This window comes from Anoplopoma fimbria, chromosome 1 (assembly GCF_027596085.1).
Source record: "Anoplopoma fimbria isolate UVic2021 breed Golden Eagle Sablefish chromosome 1, Afim_UVic_2022, whole genome shotgun sequence".
NCBI classification, from domain to species: domain Eukaryota; kingdom Metazoa; phylum Chordata; class Actinopteri; order Perciformes; family Anoplopomatidae; genus Anoplopoma; species Anoplopoma fimbria.
In genome coordinates, this window is record NC_072449.1 from 27,691,483 (window position 1) to 27,712,976 (window position 21,494).

Consider the following 21,494-nt stretch of genomic DNA (forward strand, 5'->3'; position numbering starts at 1 on the left):
ATGTTAACGGCCATGAGACAATGTTCCCCTCGACCCAGAACACAAATAAGCAAGTGAAGACAATTGGTTGGTATAAGAAGAAGAGGCGGGGACAGTGAATTGCTGATGTCTAATTAGGAAAAATGTCCTCCGGCTTATGATGAGATCGTTAAACATTACAAAGGCACTTTAGATATCAAAGCACTTCTTAATCACAGGAATGCTAAAGTTGGCCGTCGGGGGCAAACGGACTCATGAGGCCCTGCTGCAGTGTGATTTCAAATCTGATCAGGACTCAGGAAGAAGAGTGTTACTCTGTTTATCAGGTCCTTAATTAGCAGCGCTGATTTCCATGATGTCATAAATGTTCTGCACATGAAATGTGTCATCGCTGTCAAGGCCATCCATCGTGTTAAAATATGAAAATGGCACTTTCTTTTTTTTCTCTTCTCCACCATTCACTCAAATAACCCGTTTCACAAGAAGGCATAGTTAGAGCCGGTTGTTCGCTGATTGCAAGGTTGGCGGTTCGATCCCCACCTCCTCCCGTCCACATGTCGAAGTGGTTTAGACACTTCTTCCCTGATTGTAGCAGCACCTCTCACTATATCCTGCTGCCAACAGCTTTCCTATGCATCACACCACACACACAGATGACCGGTTGTCATAGCAGTGGGCACCTCACAGCCAACTCTAGCTCAGACTCCTTCCCTTCCCTTATCCGCAGCACTGATTGCACTCAGCACAGAGGTGACTTTGACCCGGAACCGAGAGTAGCTGAGAGCTGTGGCGAGGGGACCATCATCGTGATGTATCTACCCGATGTACGGCTCATGAATTTGGGCAGGAGTTTCGCCACCGGGAACGCATTGTGATGAATAAATCCTCAATCAACATGCATGTCCAGGTGTTTCCTGAATACCTGGACATTTCCATGTAGTTAGTTATGTTCCGGATCATTTAAACGTTCACGTTGTAGTCTACCATAAATTGTCCAGAGTATTTTTGTAATAGGCTGCTCTAGGTTGTATTTTTGAAACGCTGTGAACAGCCCCCCACACAAGTCACATCAGATGATGGCACATGCAGTTTACAACATAAGTGGTGCAAACGCAGACAATGTTCCTTTAAATATGCATAGTAGTTACTGCTGGCTGGTAAACGTGGTCATTTTTATCGTAATACTATTTTATGTTCAATTTTGTCGTAATTTCTAAGCCCAAAAGAGACACAGACTGCACTTCTAATAAATCAGTCACATAGAGGAACATATAAGGTATGGTGACATCCATAATAACATTTATTGTTACAATCGACATTTGATGATGAGGGCCCTTGTAAAATGACAAAGTAGTACAAATTGTAAACCATACTTTGGTGTTTTATTTTTACCTTTTTACTTAAGATTTCATAAAACTTGTTTTTTTCCCCCTACCAAAACACTGACAACAAGGAAGATCTTGTTTTTTTTGTTTAAAAGGATGAAATAAATCTGGTTATCCCAAGCTGAGGAAATTTTAATGTTTGTGTTCTGCAAAGTAAAATTTGTTTTTAAGTGTCTTTATAAAAGGCGGATTGCTAACAAGTGGCTAAATGAGACTAAAAAATGTCATTGCATTAACGTTTCAGAGATAATAACAGAGGTCTTCGTCTGTGACGATTTTCTTGCTGAACAAAATATGAAAGTATAAATTTGCCACAGAGCTGATTTCTGCTATAATCCAATGAAAAAACATCCAATTGGCTTTTTGTTGAGGGAACCAGCGTGATGCTGAATTTGATGCAGAATGCGATGCAAAAATATACGTCATCCCTGCAGCACTCTAAAGGCTCCCTCACTCAATCATGGTTATGTATTTTATTGGTTCTAGGTTGGTCACCATGTCCTTGATCTTTTATTTGACCTTGTCTTTTATTCACCATATTTTGGGCTGTCTTGTTTCAGGAGGATCTGGTTGAGTCCAGCAGCGACGGGGAGGAGTCTGGTCTGCAGGATGAGAAAACATCCGGTTCAGTGGTCGACATGGAGGATCTGGGCAACATCATGAGCAGTGCCAAGAGAGCAAAGGTCAGACTCTGTCCACAGCCACACCACCCTTTTTTTTCTAGTAATGTATAAGCGTCTTCATAAGTCTACAGCGATTCCTCTACAGCTGTTAGCTGATTCTGAGGCAACACCACAGAGAGAGATAAGACGATGAAAATGAGCATTCAGAAGTGAATACTGTAATTTGAGGTTTGAAGAAGCTGTCTGCTTCACAATATCCCAGTTCGTTTGTTGAGTCATTTGAAGCTGAAGCTCGGATCGTCATCCACCAGGTTTATTTTCAGCGTTTCCGCGTTGAGGTTTACGATCTACGAGGCATTGAGCTTCCACCACCTCAGCTCTGTCTATGCGCGTCGAGCTAAGAGGAAAAAGAAGTGTCATAGAGGGAGAAATGGCAGATGGGTTGATAGACACCAGACCCCATGGCAGGGCGAGAAGCGGAGGCTTGCGTAAGAGCGAGGACGCCCACTGCACAGACGTGTGAGGAACGAGTGACTCAAAAAAAGCACAAAAAAACGAGAAGGAGGAGGCTTCGTCGGCCTCCTTCGCGAGGACTGAAGCACAGATGAGAGCTACCAGAGTGAAGGGAAGGAGAAGACATGTAGGTGTTCTATGTGCTTGTTTGAGCTGCAGATCATTGTCTTCAAAGTCCTCTTGTACGTAAAATCAGAGCGAAAATTAGCTGCTCACTAGTTTCATGTTGCATACGAAAATCAAACGGATTCCGGAAAACACCCGTGGGTGCCATAAAGGCCTTTCGGAGAGAAAGCCTTGGGTATTTGCTTCTGCCTGGTGTATACTACAGGCTTGCTTATTAATGCAATGAAAGACAAAGCAACTACCTTGTTTGGTTCTTCTTAATGTACCTGTTTAACATCAATGCCAAAATACTGTTCATGTTCTTATAGTTTAAAACTCCTCAAAAGCTCAAACTCCTGCCTCAACTGGAAATTATAAGATAAGATGAGACGGAGGGGAAACTCAGGTGTTGCAGCAGCACAAATACAGAAATAAACTGATAAGTAGGGAAGTAAAAATGGGATTAAATAAAATAAGAGGTAGGGCTGTCACAATACCCAATTTTCACCTCACGATTATCATTGCCAAAATAACTTACAATAACAATATAATTACGATATTTATAGATTTCTTTTTTTTTTAAAGTTATTGTGTCTTTCGTCTCTGTTTTACTAAATTAGTTACTCTTAGAATACGAGTGTAGGGAGGTGGAGAGAGAGTCTGTATGTATATAAAACAATGTAAGAGGTACTGTGTTATTTACATGATGTTATTATATGTGTGGTTTTAATATTTTATTTAATCATCAACGCTGGTATATGGCCACACTCCAAATAAAGGGTATTTACAGCTAGTATAAGAGTAGAAACTCTACAAGAACTGTACAAGAATGAACTGTTCCAAGAGAATAAATGGCATATTTACAAGGCAAGTGATAATGTCAAATCCTAAATGCTAGGTCATAACAAGATGCTCGCAACAAAAAACTTCTGACCTCAAATCAAACTTCCTGTTAGCCTCCGTTTGGCTCCAAAGGAACAAGTTGGCGAACTAGAAAGGTGTGGGGTTTCTTTCAGTAACTCAAGGGAATACGTCAAGACAATACTAAAGTTGACAGGAGCCTGTGTGGATTGGGAATTTTGCTCTCATGAAAACCTAATGCTGTGAGTAAATGTGCTGACACTGCTGGTTCTGCAGTGGGAGTGTCCGTCAGAGACGTGAAACAAGACTTAAGCAGCACTTGGTCCCCGGTTTGTCCTTGCTCCTGTGACATGAATATTCCAGCATAATGTGTGTAAACTCTGTGAGGGTTGGACAGGCCTGTCTGTAAGCCTTGCATGAACCTATGGGAAGAGACATCAGTTGATGACTTGAGGTGCCTGAGACGCTCGGTACTTCTCAGTAATGTCTGCAGCCGTGGAGGGAGCCAGATCTCTTTTTAAACTTTCACGAGGCGTTTGTTTCATTTAGCGTTTTACAAGGAAGCACCGTGTTCCTCCTGTCTTTCCTTCCCATGTGCTCTAATGGGCCACCTCGTCACGTAACCTTTTCAGTATGATCATCGTGATGACTTGTATCCTCACGCTCCGATGTCAGGATGACAATTCTGCCGTTTATCTCTCCGTGGTAACTAATTAGTGTTGTTGTTTTTTTTTTTTGTGCATAATTTGGTCACACAGTGCAGGCGGCGTGAGATGTAATTAGTTTGTAGATTAAACGTTTGCCGAGAGCTGACAAGTATTTAACCGAGCTGCAAATTAAGTGCGAACAAGGAAGTTCCACTGACTCCAATATGTTAGTTGGCTAATTTACAGTGTGGAACCACATCTGTTTTGCAGTTAATGAGTTGAATATTGCATTTTTTTTAAAAAAAACGTTTGGCCACTAGGTGATGGCAGAGACTCTCATATGCAGGCAGCTCACATCTCACTTTAAAGTGGGGTTTCAGCCGTTTCAATCCCAAAGCTATATTTGCATGTGAACATCAGCAGATGTTTATTTCCTTTTTTGTAACCAAACCAAAGCTAAACACTGCTGACCATCTGAGTCGGTGTTCAAGTGCTTTCAATCAGGGTTTGTGAGAGTTTTTAAGCGAATCACACTGGTTTTATGTCCAGGTGATATTGTTTTTAGGGGTGTAAGAAAATGAATATTTATATTGTTCTGATTAATTGTAGCTGAGTCATTACATTGAATGTAATGAAAGCCTAGAGTTAATGAAGTCTGTTGAACAGATGAGAGGAAATTAAAAGAATGAGATGTCCTGTTATCCACCTGAATGCAATTATTTGGTCTCATTTAATAAGTATTTATCATGTCCATATGTTTTAAATAGAACTAAAGTTATGATTTATCAAATTGATATTTCTTCACAATGGCTTGTTTACCTATTTAAGGCGTTGAAACAGCCTTATAAATGGTCGGTAACGTTAATTTAGGCACAAATCTGCTCCTCTCACAATTTACAACACTGATACTGCAATCGTGTGTTTCCTACTTGGCTGTTTTCAAGATATTGTGATAAATTTGAAACTGGTTTGTTTCCAAATTCAGTATTTTACTATCTGGCAGAGTTTCTTATGGGACATGGCAATGTTTGATTATATTTGTTTACTTGTCTTAATCACAGACAGCACACAATTGCAGCAAGCATCACATTTCCATCCTCTGGCACTAATTTGCATCAGATCTGGAGGCTCTGTTCCTTCGGTCCAGTCAGTCTCCATCTTCTTTTTAAGGGTCTCAACTGAACAGATGGTAAAAACATGTTCTCCTAAAATTCAGTCCAGTAAGGCACCCAAGGGAGCGTCTAGCATTAAATGTTGAAATGTTAGTAAACGAAGAAATAGGGGAGTTATTATTTTTTTAAGGGGTTTTATACCCCTGACTGAGGACTCAAATTTCTTACACTTAAAAATGTTTAACAATGTTACAATGTAATCAGGGATGAGGATGACTGGATTAGTGTTGAACTTGATGATACATATTTGTATCATATTTCTGTTTTTTGTTCAAGTGTGCCCAATGCTGTGATTGGTTGCCAGAGCTCACAGTTCATATTGCCCAACCAGTCGATATCAGTCTCTGGCTGCAGTTCTACTCGTATTCTGCCAAGTGACAACAAGCTTCATTTCTATTGTTTCTCTTAATGATTTTGCTCAAATGTTCGTTGCATCGACATCTCAACTTTGTCCCGGGAGGTGTCTGTTTCTGCTAGACTGGGTCCACTTCATGCCGTGGGACTGTTGCCAGATAGGAGTTAATGTGGAACGTATCATTAAGCAGAGCGGACACACAGTTCTCCTGGACTGGGTTTTGATGTTTTCAGCTCCGTGTCCAGAGGGAGAAAGCAGAGTTGAACTTCTCTGACTTTTTTCTGGTTTTGCTTTTTCAACGAAACATGTGTTATCATCTCTTTTAATTTTCTTAAAATGACATCTATTTCTTATCTCTTATTAATAAAAAAACACTATTAAGCTGCATTTTAGATTATTTTAATTAATTAAATCATATAAGGAATACAATTACTAACCCAAAGGCCAATGTTTACCTTTTTAGGGCGATCTAATTGCAGCGTGTACAATCATCATTTTGTGGTTTCACGTTTAAGGGCGAGCTTGTATTTGGTAGGGCAATTGGTTTATTAGACAGATCTGCAAAATTGAGATTCTCCACAAAGACTTGCACAAAAGCACCATTTTTAAACTTGTGTTTACCAGAGATGTGCGCATAAGTTTATTGGAAATAAGTCATTCAGCAAGAAAAAAAAGCATAAAGAACTAAAGAAATCCTTGACGACTAAAACCAAAATGGCAGATTAGCCCGTCTTTTTTTTTTTTCTCTCTTTCTACCCGATGCCCCTGTGCTCTCCCTCACATGTGTACCATCATGTTTGTCCCGTGATCACCTGCTTGCCCCCGCGTGCCATCGCTGCACCGTCCGTCTGCATAAGCCCCCATGTAGGGTCATGGTTCCAGAGCACTACACGGTGCTGTGAGATGTCCCAGTTCTGTTAGTCCAGACAGGCTTGGGCCATGACTGCACGTCTGTGAGCTCTCAAGCGAGAGGGTGAAAGCCGAGCAGCGGGAACCAGAGACGGCGGCCAGACCAATCGCTGGGGGCTGCACGCTAACACCACGGGGACAGATTGTCGCACCGTTTGCTGTCAGAATCTTATATGTCAGGGATGTGGAGAAGGTGGACATTTGTACCGACTGATGGTGATGAATCCCATTTTGTGGGTTGGATTGCAGGCTACAGAATCTTCAGCCCAGTTTAGATATGTGCTATTTGAGCCTGGTGATTGTACCTCTTTGTGGCTGATGCTTTCCCAGATCGACTTCTTGGTGGAGTGACTGTCAACCTGCACTGATAACTGAGATAGAGCATGGTTTATCCTTATCCTTGAAACAAGTGCTTGTCACACTTCTTTTTCAAAAACCTACCCCCTTTGAAATTTCGTTTCCAGCCAAGTATCCCCTAAAACCCAAACATTTTTCGTTGAAAAATAAATGTTTGTCGTGGCAGTTCATGATTGAATTGAAAATATAATTATTCGATATAACGTGTGGTTTATCAAACTCATATTTACATCGTTATAGAACATTATAAATAATATATATATATATATATTTTATATATATTTTCTCCATGACTGATATTTTTTTTAATTGGCATTTAAAAATAAATCTTTTGTACCTCCTGCCGGTACTAGTATACTTATTTAGAAACACTGCCATCACCCAAAGTAAAACAGCACCCCATATAATTTACAGAGAGATGAATTAGGTTTCCAAATGTCATCCAACCCAGCGCTAAATCCTTTTCCACATGAACATGAGATGGCGGAAGACAGTGTGCGATGGCTTACTTATTCACAGCATCCCCCTGTCTGTTCATCCAAGGAGCTGTGCGCTGATGCTGTCATGGAATCATGGGGCAGAGACCGGTTAATGGCGGCCACACATGGCCTCAGATAGAGCTGCTAGATGGCTGCCTGGGGCTTAGATTCTGGATGCATTGGCAGGTTCATCAGCAGACACAGATGGGCTGTAAACACATATGAGGTCATTCTTCCTTTTTTTCCTTCTATGTTATATTCAGTCTCTCTTTTTTTTTTTTTATGAAATAACTTTCATTTTATTTTTTTCAAATTTGATGGTTGCCATAAGCAGATAATGTCTGGGGCCCGTAGACTGTATATAGGAATCGGACGTAGTCATCGTATAACCCATTAGTTTTTGGACTGCCGTTACGGTTTCACGTCAGCATCTTGGATTACGGCAAACGCCATGTTGTTGTTTTTAGCAATCGATGAATGAAAGTAACCATATGTTGAATGTGTAGGAGTGACGTGGAGACGACATATACGGCTCTGGTAGCGGCAGCAACCTGTCAATCTCATAAAGCCCACCCTACATCATACCCCGCTTTATGGTCTATTTGACTCAAAAGGGACCATAATTTACCAGTTGAACATAGTGCTGTATTGAATATGACTTGAAACTAGAGATTGAGCATAAACTCATGTTTACAATGTTTACTGATGGAATAAATCAATTGAGAAGTAGGGTCATTTTCTCAGACTTCTATAAAATCAGGCTTCTTTTTGCAACCAGAGGAGTCGCCCCCTTCTGGTCAGTAGAGAGAATGCAAGTTTTAAAACACTTCCATATCGGCTTCACTTGGCAGAAGTGGAGTTTGCCACCTTGTGGAGCGAGACCTTTCTTTAGCTCTGACAGTGCTGTGGAGGTAGGTCCGGCCATGCGAGACTAGTAAAGACCAAAACGGAGCTAAAAGGACATTAAATATGGAATTTTAATCATCGGGTGGAAACAAACTTGACTCCAAATGAATGTTACGTTCTAAGAAACAGAAGCTCGGAATTCACGGGAGAACGCTGATTTCAAGGGGGAATTATTTGTGAAAAGATGGAAATGGCTTTGACTTGAGGAGAGCCCATGGATTTCCAGGAAACATGGATGATGCTGCACACAACTTTAGATTGAGGGGTGATCACATGGTCTTGGCTCATTTACAGCAGCATAGTGATTGGACAGAGGGTTGTTAACCTCAAAGGCACCACGCTTCACTAAAAAGTAATACCTGTTCCAATGCAGTGGGCAACATCTGTAGCCAGACTTCACCGTCTGTTGTGTCTGGGGGAAGGAAAAAAAAAAAAAAAAAAAAAGTGGGTTTACATACTAATAAAAAAAGCTTTTGGTATAAGACCTTTTGTTCCGTTTCACCGGACCCTTGAAGGGCCCTAAACCCAGTTAACCCTGCGCTGTCCTGACACTATGATGTTCCTTTTTATTTAAAAATTGATAATCTCATGCAGTGGGTATGTGGCACACAAAGTCACACAAGAACTGCTGAACCTAAACCCTTGATCTTCAGTCAAATCCAACATCAAAAGCTGCTTTTAACTTTATAGCGGCGAGCATCATATCATGTGGCAAGCAGAACACCACATATTCCAACTGGCTTTTTGAGGACCCTGTTATCTACCGTTGGAGTTAATATAATTGTGATGGGTAGTTTTCTCTTAGAATCTCTTTATTCCATTCACCCTCTCTGTTGCTGTTGATTTTAACATTTCAGAACTCTGATCTTGCATCCTGTGTGAGTTTAATCCAAGGAATCCAAGTGACGTGTGATAAATGGGCAGGTTGCGGAACAATGTCCTAAAACATGATGACTCACTTGTTTTACTTTTCAATACCTCTCATAGTGTAGTGTTGACAGAAAGTACTGTTGCTGTGTGCAATGATGTATTTTGTAACTGCCGAAGTTTTGTGTTTGCAAATGTGTTCATTTTATTTTTTTTTGCTAGAGGTGAGGGAACACTCGTACACAGGTGATTCCTAAATGTATTTGGTATGCTTGACAAAGTTGGATAGTAACTATCAGTGCATGTCAGTCAAGACGAGACACTGCAGGCGTTTTGCTTCCTTAACATGTCTTCATTCAAATTAGTGGAATGAAATCATCTAAAATGCACATGTAAGTGTTTATTTCACTTCTTTGTCGACTTGGGTCTGTAGATTTCTCCCAAACTCATCAAAAAGTATGCATTGGATAATGCCTAATTTGCATATTTAAACATGCATTATTCAGAAAAACACTATTGGTCTATTCTTTTGTTTGCTGAAACATTTGAAATCCTTTTGTTACAATTTACAACATCGCAGTTAATGATTTTATAGTTGTGACAGACGCTGGTTGCAACCAAGCAAAACGCCAGATTGTTTTCAGAGATTCCATCAGTTATAAACAATACGTCACTCTGAGTTTTGTGTCTTCCACAGAGCAAAGAGGAGGGTCGAGGAGACGGCCAGATGGTGAAGCTGTCCAAGGTGAACGGAGTGAAGAAGATTGAAGACGAGGGGGAAAGAAGAGAGATGATCACCCCTGTCCTGAGAGTGGCACTGACAAAACAAGGTGAGGAGAATTGGAGATTTATATTCAGTTTACACAGAATCCAACAAATGAGAAACATGATGAAGAGACGTCAATATGGTCTGTAAGAGTTCTCTTTGACTGGAGTGTAAAACATTTGGCCGTTTCCAAATAAACATCTGCTGGTGTCACCGGTGACTCTGGATAATGTATTCATATTATCTAGCTGCACTGCTTTGCAGTAAAAAAATAAATAAATAACATTACAGACCAGCTGCTTGTCAGCATATCCTTAACCTTTCTGTTTCCACAAGGGCAGAAAAGTTGTAATTCACTTTAAAACATGAGTTATGAGTCACGTCATTTCTTCAAGTTTCAGCAGTTAATCGTACAAGAATATCCAGGAGAGTCAATTTTGATTTTTTTTTTTTTTCTCAAGTATCTTGTTTACTGCCCTTCAAATGCTTTTTTTTAAAAAATTGCGGGGGTGGAATGCGGTATGACATGCATCAAGGCTACGTTCACACTGCAGGCAAATGAGTCCACAATCAGATCTTTTTTTTTTTTGTTACAAATATGTGACTCGGACCTGGTATTTTTTATTTTTCTGATAAAGCGTGAGCAGTGGGTCTAATTTATTTATTTTTTTCAATGCAACTTCAGTCTAGAAAGTCGTATTAGAACTCATGTAACCTCTAAGTCACTTTAGATCGACATTTGTCGCATTCTGCTCTGGTGTGAATCACTCTATCCACATCACAACCCCAAGACTCCTGGCTCTGACACGGAGGTTGCAGCCTTTGCTTCAGGAAAATAAATGAATCCTTGAACGCTGACTTCATTGGCCTCCAGGCCTACTTCCGTACGACAGCATGCTGCCTGTCCTGCGTGCAGGTCAGTTTAGGACCGTGACCACGTCACACTGGAATCTGATATTGGCCACATTTAATAAAGATGATGTGAACAGCAAAAACAGGAACAAATGCATCTGAGCAATAGATCCGAATTGAACACTGCGGCTTGATGTTTGAACTCAGCCAAAGGGCCCAAGGCTGTAATCTAACCCGGGACAGTTCGATGTAACCACTCTGCTACCAGGTCGCTCCACAGGTCTCAAATTCTTATTAGTCTGGCACGCCACGCAGAAATGAGTCCCACATTGGAACAACTGTACGGATTATGTTTGAGTTAATCAGCTGATGAAATGGCATCCCTGTGTCCCCGTGTGATTAATGGCCACATGTGGACACGCATCACATGATGATGACTGTCATTCAAGCCAATTTCATTTTCATAGCCCGATATCACAGATTTAACACGGGGGGGCCTTTTTAATCTATACAGCATATGACAAGGTGCTACATGAGAAGCCAGAGAATGCTTATTGTCTTATGGCACTTAATGATACATTGCAGTCCAATTAGTGTCTCAGCCTCCTCCAGTCCTCTCAGGAGGCTCACTTCTCTCTCCTCCCACACCAAAATCTCAACAGAACTACTCATACATATCCTAATTCGAAGTCCGGACTATGTCGTTCATCTTCTGTACTGTAGTCACCTTTTTATTGATATGTTTTGTCTTTTTTCATTTGAAAAAAGGAATGAACTCACTAAAATAACTCTTACACATGAACACCTGATAACCCTAACGTACACACACTGTCAATCCAGTATTTTTTTTTTTGTTAAATTATTTAAAACAAATGGATGTATTGAAGTCAAATGTGTTGAGTATGGCTCAACATTTATGATATTGCACCTTTGTGTTCTGGTAAATGAAGCCACATGCAGTATATCCGTATGTTCTCTGTGCATAAAGCCTCAGTCTCGGTTGTTGACTCATTAGTTCTGTCTGAAACGTTTACTATCTCTTCTCCATTTCCAGCCAGTTAACCCCCACTGGTGGCTTACACAACTCTCTATAAATAGGACTCTGACTTCGCTTCATTGGACCAAATGTTGACCCGCTTCATGGTGTTTATGTTGGCAACGGTCACTCATGGTGCGACGGTTTGTTTCATCTGCAATGAAAGGATAAAGGATAAAAGTTTTGGCATCGTTTTGCTGATATTGGGTCTTGGAAGGCTGTATTTCCTTTACAGACTTTTTCTGGCATGCCATGGATATAAAAGTCACTGAAACTCTTGTGTAATGTCCAAGAAAATGTGAACATAATCCTGCACATTTAAGAAAATAGTTTGCTGTGACTTAGGAGACTGGAATTTTCAAAAGGGATTCAAACGTGTATATCTGCACATCAAACAGTTTGGTATTAATAATTATCGTGAAAGGCCTACAGATAAGTGTGGTTCAAACATAAAAAAATATATTTTGCCTTTTTCTTTTTTAAATCACTTTTTTTGGGAAACTAGTTCCTGTGAGATCCTGTAAAAAAAAAAAAAGAGAATCTGCAGACCTCTCCAGACTGATTAGGCTGATTTTCCCTCTCTTTGATGAAACGCATTCCCTCCCTGCTAGATTTATTTCCCCCAGGCAGCTCAGAGTCGAGGACAGAGTATCAAAGTATAAATTGTCAATAATGTTGTCTTTTATTTCAAGTTATTTAAGTCCACAGTTGGCCCACTGGAGAGTTGTTCTAAACGGATTGAAAGCTTGTGGGTAAGGATTTGTTTCTACTCTGCAGCTATTTTTTATCAGCGAGCTACCTGTCAGTGGCAAATTGAAGTCTTCATTAAAGAGTTGGTTGAGAATCAGGTGGTCTCTAATACAGTCAATGGAAGCTGATGAGTAACACCCTTCAATCCATTTTCAATCATTTAGCAGGATTGGGGGTTTCGTCCGTCCCTCCCGTTCTCATGAACGCCATATCTCAGAGAACACCTGGAGTGATTTTCTTCAAATCTGGCTCAAACATCCACCTGGACTCAAAGACGTACTGATTAGAATTTGGGGTTCAACGGTCAGAAAATATTTTCTTTTTGGCCACAACCCAAGAATTAATTTCACAAAAATATCCAAAAGGATCAAATGATGAAGAGATGCCTTTTTCAAAAGACATAGATATAAACAGCAATTTGACCAGTTGTCAGGGGTAGAAAAACGCAATGCGGTTATTCCACTTAATTCTAAATTTACCAGAGTGATGCTGTCTCATTAAGAAGAAGGTTAGATGTGAGGGTGTTGAGAATCGATTGGGCAGAATACCCCCCATTTCCCCTCTCAGAGACAACATTGAAAGAGGAGATAGAAAGACCTTTCTTTCCTTCTCTCCATCCACCTCCCCTTTACCTTGGCTCGACCCTCGTCCCTGACGCATTCAAGGACACAGAGGCATCGGAAATCAATTTTCCCTAACAAACATGAGAGCGGAAACGTTGCTTATCATTACAGGTTAAATAAACTGCCAGCGGGTCCACTTACCTACCGTGGTTTCCACAGTCTTGTTGGCCTGGGAGTGTATATGCTTGGAGCAAGGTTAGTGGAGAATGTTACAGGTGGAAAACTGTTGATGCTGGTCAGCCAACTTTTTGCCCAAAAGAGGAAATGCACTTCAAACATTAGGTGTTCCAGCAAAAAAAATAAAAAATGGAACTCTGTGTGTGTGAGCTAGTTCTACTTCTCAAAAGAACATTTTTGATCAAAGGCAAACTGTTATATTCAGCTGATATGTATCAAAAACAAGTATTTTAACCATTCAGCCTTGATGAATACTATTTCTATTTGACTCATATAGCATCAAATCGACACAAATATCCTGCTGTGTTTTGATTAGATATTTCAGCTACAAGGATTTTAACAGCAGATTTAAAAAAAAAAAAAAAAAAGAAAAAGAGCTCCCACCTGAATTCCAAATCAATTCTGTTCTGTAGCTGCTCGGCTTAACTGGAAAGTTTCATTTAAACGTTGGGTCTTAAAAACTGAGCCCCTCATGATTCCCCTGGAAGCCATCCCAATATCATGTCCCGGTATTTCTTGAGCAGATTAAGTGATACAGATGAAGCTATTCTCTTTGACAGACATCACAGAGGACAATGTGTAAAAGAAGGAAAATAAATCCAGTGAAGCCTGCAAAGCCTCACCCAAGAGTCTCCATTCGTAGCCAGCTGTATTAGGGCCACGGTGGTATGAGAGGATAGAGAGGCAGACCTGTGAAGTACTTTAATCCTCCCTTTGTGCCAACGGAGAATTTGAAACCCCATCACCTCCTCCCTACTGCTGACGTGCCCTTGAGTTGCTTTGCCAGAGACCCTCAGTAGCCTCAGAGGACTGTGACTGAATGTGACTTTGTGAAGGTTTAGCAGGGCTCTGCTGATGAACCACGCTCAGAGAAAACAGGATCCCCACCTTTTCTATGTGTTATATCTGCTGAATATGGCTCCAGGTCAAAGAGGTGTTTACTGCTCCCCTCACATGTTGTTTCTTTCTCTCTCTCTTGTTTCTTTCTCTCTCTCTGTGCAGGTTACAAACTCATTGGAAGTCACTCTGGAGTGAAGCTTTGTCGATGGACCAAGGTAACGGGTTAACGCAGCATTTGACTTTTTTTTTTTTTTTTTTTTTTTTTTTTTAAATGATTGCACAAATCACATGAAAGGTGTTTTTTTTTTTTCGTTTTTTTTCTGTTGATCAGTCCATGTTGCGAGGGAGAGGAGGCTGTTACAAGCACACGTTCTATGGCATCGAGTCCCACCGCTGCATGGAGACCACGCCCAGCCTCGCCTGTGCCAACAAGTGTGTCTTCTGCTGGAGGTATGTACCTGAAGGGTGAAGTCACTGCAGTTTCAAAGGGGCTACATTCATTTCAATAATGTTGGAGATAATTGTTGGAGTGATGCGTGTTCGGCAGTTGACAGCTTACAGAGGATAATGATTGCACTGAAAATAAGAAGGGGCTGCACGGTGGTGCAGTGGCTGGCACTGTCGCCTCACAGCAAGAGGAACCAGGGTTCAATTCCCGGGTTAGACGGCCTTCTGTGTGGAGTTTGCATGTTCTCCGCGTGTCAGCGTGGGTTCTCTCCGGGTTCTCCGGCTTCCTCCCACAGTCCAAAGACATGCACCTTAGGTTAATTGATGTTAATTGGTTGTGTGTGTGTACCCTGCCTTCGCCCAATGACAGCTGGGATCGGCTTTTTTATTTTGTTGACACATTTGAGTCAAAGGTTTTGGAAGGTGTCACTCCATAAATCACAAAGTACTGTCAACAGCCATGAGAAAAAATATTTTCGCCATGTTTTCAAGAATAAAATATTGTATGGATCAGTGTAAGAATGACATGAACAAACCTGTATAGACAGGAAGGAAGGAGGAGAGTTTGGTGTATGTTAGTGCTACTGAAGTGGACATTTCTCGCTCAGATTGCAAAAAAAAAAAGTTGAGAAAGAAACGGCTTCAAAGATATGTATTGTAATATAACATACATTTAAATAATATCTCACATAACCCCTGCAGTGCTCCACAGTAGTCCTAGGGGTACTCGTACCCACATTGGAGACCTGGCTCGGATCAAACAAATGGTCAGACTTCAGGTAGCAGCAGATCTTAATTCATTCGTTGCACAAAGCTGTCTAATTCATGACTATACAGTATTAAGTAAGACTAATTTGCTGTGAATTCTGGGTAAATTAAGACTGCCGAGCAACTGCATCAGATCTAAGAGCATGATTTAAGACCGGCTAAATACTGCAGACCAGTCTGAAATATCTAACTGACCCCAGGAGTCACTGTGATACAGGAGTTGGAGTGTCTTAAGCCTCTTTACTGTGTCATATTGCAAGGTGGGTGGGCTTTAGTGTTTAGCATGACACAAAGCTACAGAGGAGCGTTCCCTCCACACACACCTCCCTCACCTGCAGTGAAATAGTTGGTTGAAAATTGGCCGAGGTCTTATTAGTTCAAGGGAAATTGCCACATTGTTTTAGCCCACTGATATCCAAGCACATCTATCTTCGTATCTATCAATAGTGCTACGTTAGCTTCTACCGCCCACATACGTCAAAGTGTGGTTCCGTATGACCGGTGCGGCTAGCTAGCCGCCCAAAGTCTCATTTGATTGGATCTTTTTTTTGTAAACGCCCATGAGTTCAGGATGAGCCGTCAAGCATTTGAAACCTAAGCAGAAGCTAAAGCCAAACTAACATCCGTTCCACTGGGACTTTAAAATGAAGCTGCAGATTTTCCACCAGCTCTTTGTCATGGCAGTGCGTGCGTGGAAAGCCAAACACCACTTGCACACTGCGACGAGTCAGAGCTGGTTGAAAATTGGCAAGGTATCACCTTTTTAAGTACCTCGCTCCAAAACATGTGTGTCACTCTATATCTGAGGTTTGGTTCAGAACAGGCTTTTCTTCATTTATTTACAAATTTTATAAACATTTACATTAAATAGTTATTTGTGAAGATTTTCTTTTTCAAGAGTGCAACATATGGCTACCAAAGTAATCAGTGTTTATTAGCATTTACTTGACTACTATTGCAACCTGTTTACCTCGTTAGTCAAGAGCACTCACACAATGAGCTGTGATCCCTCCGTGGTGAACCAGCTAATGATTTATGCGCAGAAGACGAATGGCAGCTGTAGCTTAGAGGCCTAAAGGTGGACACGGATTCATGGTGACAGCGGTGAGAGACCGAGGCCCTTTTACTCCCCTGTTCTTCCATGTGAAACGCTGAGCACTGAAAGGTCGCCCTGAGAATGCGCCGCGGCGGACGTCCTCCCTGTCACCACAGATACGCCAGTCTCCTTTAAAGACGGCTATGTGGGATGACGGGAAGTAAGCAATTTCAGGGCACAGATGTCACGTCGCTGCTGCCCTCACCAGCTGCCTCTTTGTAGCAACAGGTGGAATTAGATCTGATGTGAGAGGCCGGTATGTGTGTGCTATGAGTGTGTGCATATGCATGCAGCAGACTGTCTGAAATTTGTGATGCCTCAGGATTTGTTGTTGCACATAGACATCACACTTAGACATTCAGAACGTGTTATCATCACCCAACCGAGGTGCAGTTTTCCTTTACTGTACAATGATTTTTTTTTTTCAGAATTTATATTTGTCACCGTTTTAGAGAGATGCTCATCTGAATCTATTAAATTGTGTTTTATGTCCCCGCAGCCTAAATCCCTCTAAATCAGAGGAATGCCTTGGATGGACGCTGTCTGTCAGTTGATACTTAGGCCATGGTTACACTTGTCAGTTAAATGTTTTTTTTCTGTCATACGATCATGCCAGGACGCATTAACGATCAAGTTTGTGTGCTCCGATATTGAATATCTCTTGCTTTGTAGATCCGGTCAGCCAGACCAGACTTTTGCTCTCCATGCAGACGCTTTACCTATGTTCCACCAAGGCCAACATATGAATGCAGAATCTGTTTATAGAGATTAAGAAACTGCTGATGAAAACCCAACAATTCCTGATTTTGCTGCTTCAAGTAGAAGGGGACTTTTATAGTGGAGAATTTATGGGAAGATGTGTTACCAAATAACTTAAAAATTTCAGCAGCTATTCTTTAATAAACAAAAAGTCTACTTGTAGTGCAAGAGAAGGCAGCAAAAATAACGGGAGACTTTTATTGTGAAGAATTTGTAGGAAATAAAATTTGTTCATCTACAGTTTTACCTTCTTTGACACTTTATTTAGATGTTTGTGCGATAAGGCATGTTGCATTGTATCAATTGTGGACACACATATGTGAACACAGCTGAGCTCTGATATGGCACCTCCTATCACAAAAGTGGCCTTGAAAAGACAAGTGGAACCACGACCTTAGTGCTCCAGAAGACAATGAACAACTGGTGAAGTAACTTACAGTCAACTGCAGTTACTGTATGTCTTATCTGTTTCCCTGCGTGCCCAACCAACAGACATCACACCAACCCTGTGGGGACAGAATGGCGCTGGAAAATGGACCCCGCTGAGAAGATCTTGCAGGAGGCCATGGAGAAGCACCAGAGCATGATCCGACAGTTCAGAGGTTTGTCCTGTAGAAGGTCACACGTGCAAACATGAGCGTTCTCTCCCGCTCCACCTCTTGGTATAATCTGTTTCTCTAGCAGTCTGTTTAACCCTCATTTTTGGGCTCCATTAGTACTTACTTGTACTTATACTGTTGGCATTTGGGACTTCTTTTCTCTGGCTGCTGCCAGCGTTGGCTCAGGATGGCTAGTTGGATGCCCAAAGCTCAGTCAAAGCAGAGTTTAGTGATCATCCTGTGAGTATTCCCTAGCAGGTTTTCATTCAGAGGTTTGGAGAAATGTTGTCAAAACATGGTGGTGACACAGTAATTAGACTTTATTAAAGCAAACAAGTATTAAATGAAAAATATGTTTTGATTCCAGATGGATTTAAAGGTTTTAAACCAGATTTTCACTGCAGCTATTGTTTATAGTTCTCATAGATTCATTTATTGATATGTTTTTCATTAAAGCAATAAAGCTGCTATATACAAGACTTGGCGCAGTTCTATTGCCTCTCAACATGAAAACAGCAATCCGGGGCTAACAGGGCTAACGGTGCAATCTATGGCGACTGACCGAGCATCATGCATTTGCGTTTATTCATCTTGTTGTGAAATGCACAAAGGGTTACTGATATTTTAAAAGACAGGCTTAACGACCAGACGCACACAAACTGCATGAAAAGATTTAACCCGCCCGGCAGTGTTGTATTTAGAGCTGCTTTCGCTTGGAAGCTGCAGCCGAGCAGTAAACTCTAGCGCTGCCACAGTCCGAACGACATCCTGTGCTCATTATTTTACAGGTGTGCTGCAGAGCTAACCCTTGCTTTTTGTGACAGGACTGTGGCTGAGCTGCCAGTAGAGATTCGGAACTAATTTATCCTGCAGATACCTGTCAGCAAAGCCAGAGACACACACACACACACACACACACACACACACACACACACACACACACACACACACACACACACACACACACACACACACACACACACACACACACACACACACACACACACACACACACACTCATATACAGACCATTCCTGTCAAGCCCCAACTCAGTTTGCCAGACTGTCCCCTTTCCAGTTTAGCTCTTTGTTGATTTCTTTTTGTGTTTTTTGTGTAACTCGTATAAAAGCCAGTACCAAAACTTGGCTGACTATCGCACTGTGGCCCACTTTAAAGATTTCACCTTTAACGGACAGCCTTAAATTTCATCAAGGCATAAAAACCCCTTAGTAGGTTTAGATCAGAGGAGTGTGACTGTACCTCCCAGCAGAAGTCTTCTTAAGACCTGGCTTGATCCTGCGACCTTGCAGTCAGAAGGCTGCCTCTCTAACCTCAAAGTCACTGCTGATCCCATTATAAAACAGAGAAGCAATTGTACTCTGGGAAATAATACAGATGCCAAAAGCTGAATGCTTGCGAGGCGTATCTTCTTCAAAGCATGACTTTATAGCTAATATCATTCTCAGAGCAGTTATTCATGATGTATTATAATGAACGACATCATAGAAAATGTCATTTCCTGATGTTATTATAATGGAACAATAGTGCACATAAGATTATGTTGACAGTAAGCTGGTTTTTAATTCACTTAAAGTAAAAAAATAAATAAAAAAAAAGTAGTAAAAAAAAGGTATTACAGCTCAGACGTTTGTTCGGGGAAATAAGAAAAAGTACATTTTCAGGTGCTTTTGCAAGTTTAATTAAAACATACTAGAGCAGAGTGCAAGCCTGTATTGTCATTATCATCCAGAATGTCTTCCCAGCTCCAATAATCACATTAGGCAGCCTTCAACTGCATTTACCACTGACAGTAATACGTTTTTTTAATGTCCAGCGCAATGAACTATCCAGACAATGCCCCTGAAAGCCCACAGTGTGATTAAACAGGTTGGCTTTCCTGACGACCTGATGAGTACAGTTCAAATTAATGAACACATTGCACTGGAAGTATCAAGTTCCGCACAATTTTTTTTTTTTTCCCCTCAAGGCCTGCTGTTTTCAGCTCAGATCATGGTAACTAAATACAGTCAGTAAAGTCATTTAGCTCCTCATATATCCACTACAGAAGGCCCGCCTCTCAAGTCATCCGATTGGACAGCGGGTAACGACACCAATGACATCGACCTCTTTTCTGCTTTTTCTGAGTTCATTTTTTCTTTTTTAACTGGAAGTAGTCAGGGTGCTCCTGCAAAAATGCGAGGCGCTCAGCAACACAAAATCATCAAGCAAAAGGCTGTTTAATTTGCACTAAAAAAATGTTGTGACCGTCAGTTTGTTTTATAAGTTACTTTATTTGATCTCACATTTTACATCATCAGTCCTTAGGGTAGGATACAGTATATGCTCTTTAGTTGTCCATTAAGTACATGCTTACCTAGTGTCGGCACATTTGCATAAGTGCAAGGAGAAGCTTTGGCTAACTCTCGCCTCTAACTCAACTTATGAATAAAATATTTTGTTCTGTGATTCATTTAATAAAACAACACAGCACTTTTCATTTTGAAAAAGACTCTCTCCAATCATGCATACTGTGCTTCTACACTGCGCGCTTCCATCCGAGCAGCCGGGTCCTTTTATTTACTTTAATTTTACCGCGTGAATGGAAGAGTTCAGCGTGTCTCCCTAACTCGTACTCCATAAACAAATTTAAGGACAAGAACTCTTCAAAGCAGGGGAAAAATGATGTCTTGATCATCTTCTGTGAACAACAAAGGTCAAATCCAGAGGACATCGAATTTCTTTGATAATAGTTGTCTTCCCTTGAGTCAATTCTGCAGCTTCATAGCATTCACCATAATGACACAACTTGTTATAGAGCCCAAAGCCCTTGAACAAGGGAGGTAATTATGTGAGAATGTAATGGAATTACACCAAACTAATACCATAGGATATATACATTTAATGAGGATTCACACACTTAACACACATGCACCATTTTCTCAGCTGGTTGTTACTAACAGAGTTCAGTGGGATTTCTCTTTGGGAACAGTTTGTCTTTGTCTTCGCAGCTGTTGCAAGATGTGATTTGTCCTTGAAAGGCAACACGGTAAAAGACATACAAAATGCTGCAAACCTATCAATAATTTATAGACTGTGTTATAAAGCATATGAAGGCATCAGTCCAACGTTTCATTGAATTAAGATTCACTACACGTACTCTTAAATTCTGCTGTAGCTACAACAGTATCAAATTAAATTACCATGACAGCGTGTGAAACCTTTTCCCTCTAAGCTTTGACTTTTTGTTTATTCCCTGTCTCCATCAAATTCACAGCATGTCATACAGGATTTAATACTGTATTCTGTTAGCAGAAAGCAAGCTTATATGGTCTGTTTTGCTGTTACTTTGCCCAAAAGCAAACTCAAGTTCTATATTCAAATTCAAATAAGACTCACTTCATCTCTTCGACTCTTCTTCATGTCCCAAGTGATTGTGTTCATTAATCTAATTTTGCTTGTGGGGACAGCTTGAGGCTTCGTAACATTTAAAATCTTGTGAGTCTGTGGTAGTCATTGAGGCAAAGTGTGGTCCAGCTGGTACCACAGAGGCCGTTTTGAGGACTTTGCCAGGTGTTTATTTGTCTGTATTCGGACAGATTGGAGTTGAGCTACAATTGAAGGCA

At 40.9% G+C, this 21,494-nt stretch overlaps 1 protein-coding gene across 1 annotated transcript in view; it reads left to right on the forward strand.

Moving 5' to 3' along the window:
• tyw1 (tRNA-yW synthesizing protein 1 homolog (S. cerevisiae)) overlaps window positions 1-21,494 on the forward strand; it is a 58,016-nt gene that overhangs the window by 4,595 nt on the left and 31,927 nt on the right. Inside the window, exons 7-11 of the mRNA XM_054625440.1 lie at window positions 1,925-2,047; window positions 9,856-9,988; window positions 14,365-14,417; window positions 14,534-14,652; window positions 17,765-17,874. Of these exons, the coding sequence (XP_054481415.1) occupies window positions 1,925-2,047; window positions 9,856-9,988; window positions 14,365-14,417; window positions 14,534-14,652; window positions 17,765-17,874 (538 nt within the window). The remainder of the gene's footprint in view (window positions 1-1,924; window positions 2,048-9,855; window positions 9,989-14,364; window positions 14,418-14,533; window positions 14,653-17,764; window positions 17,875-21,494) is intronic.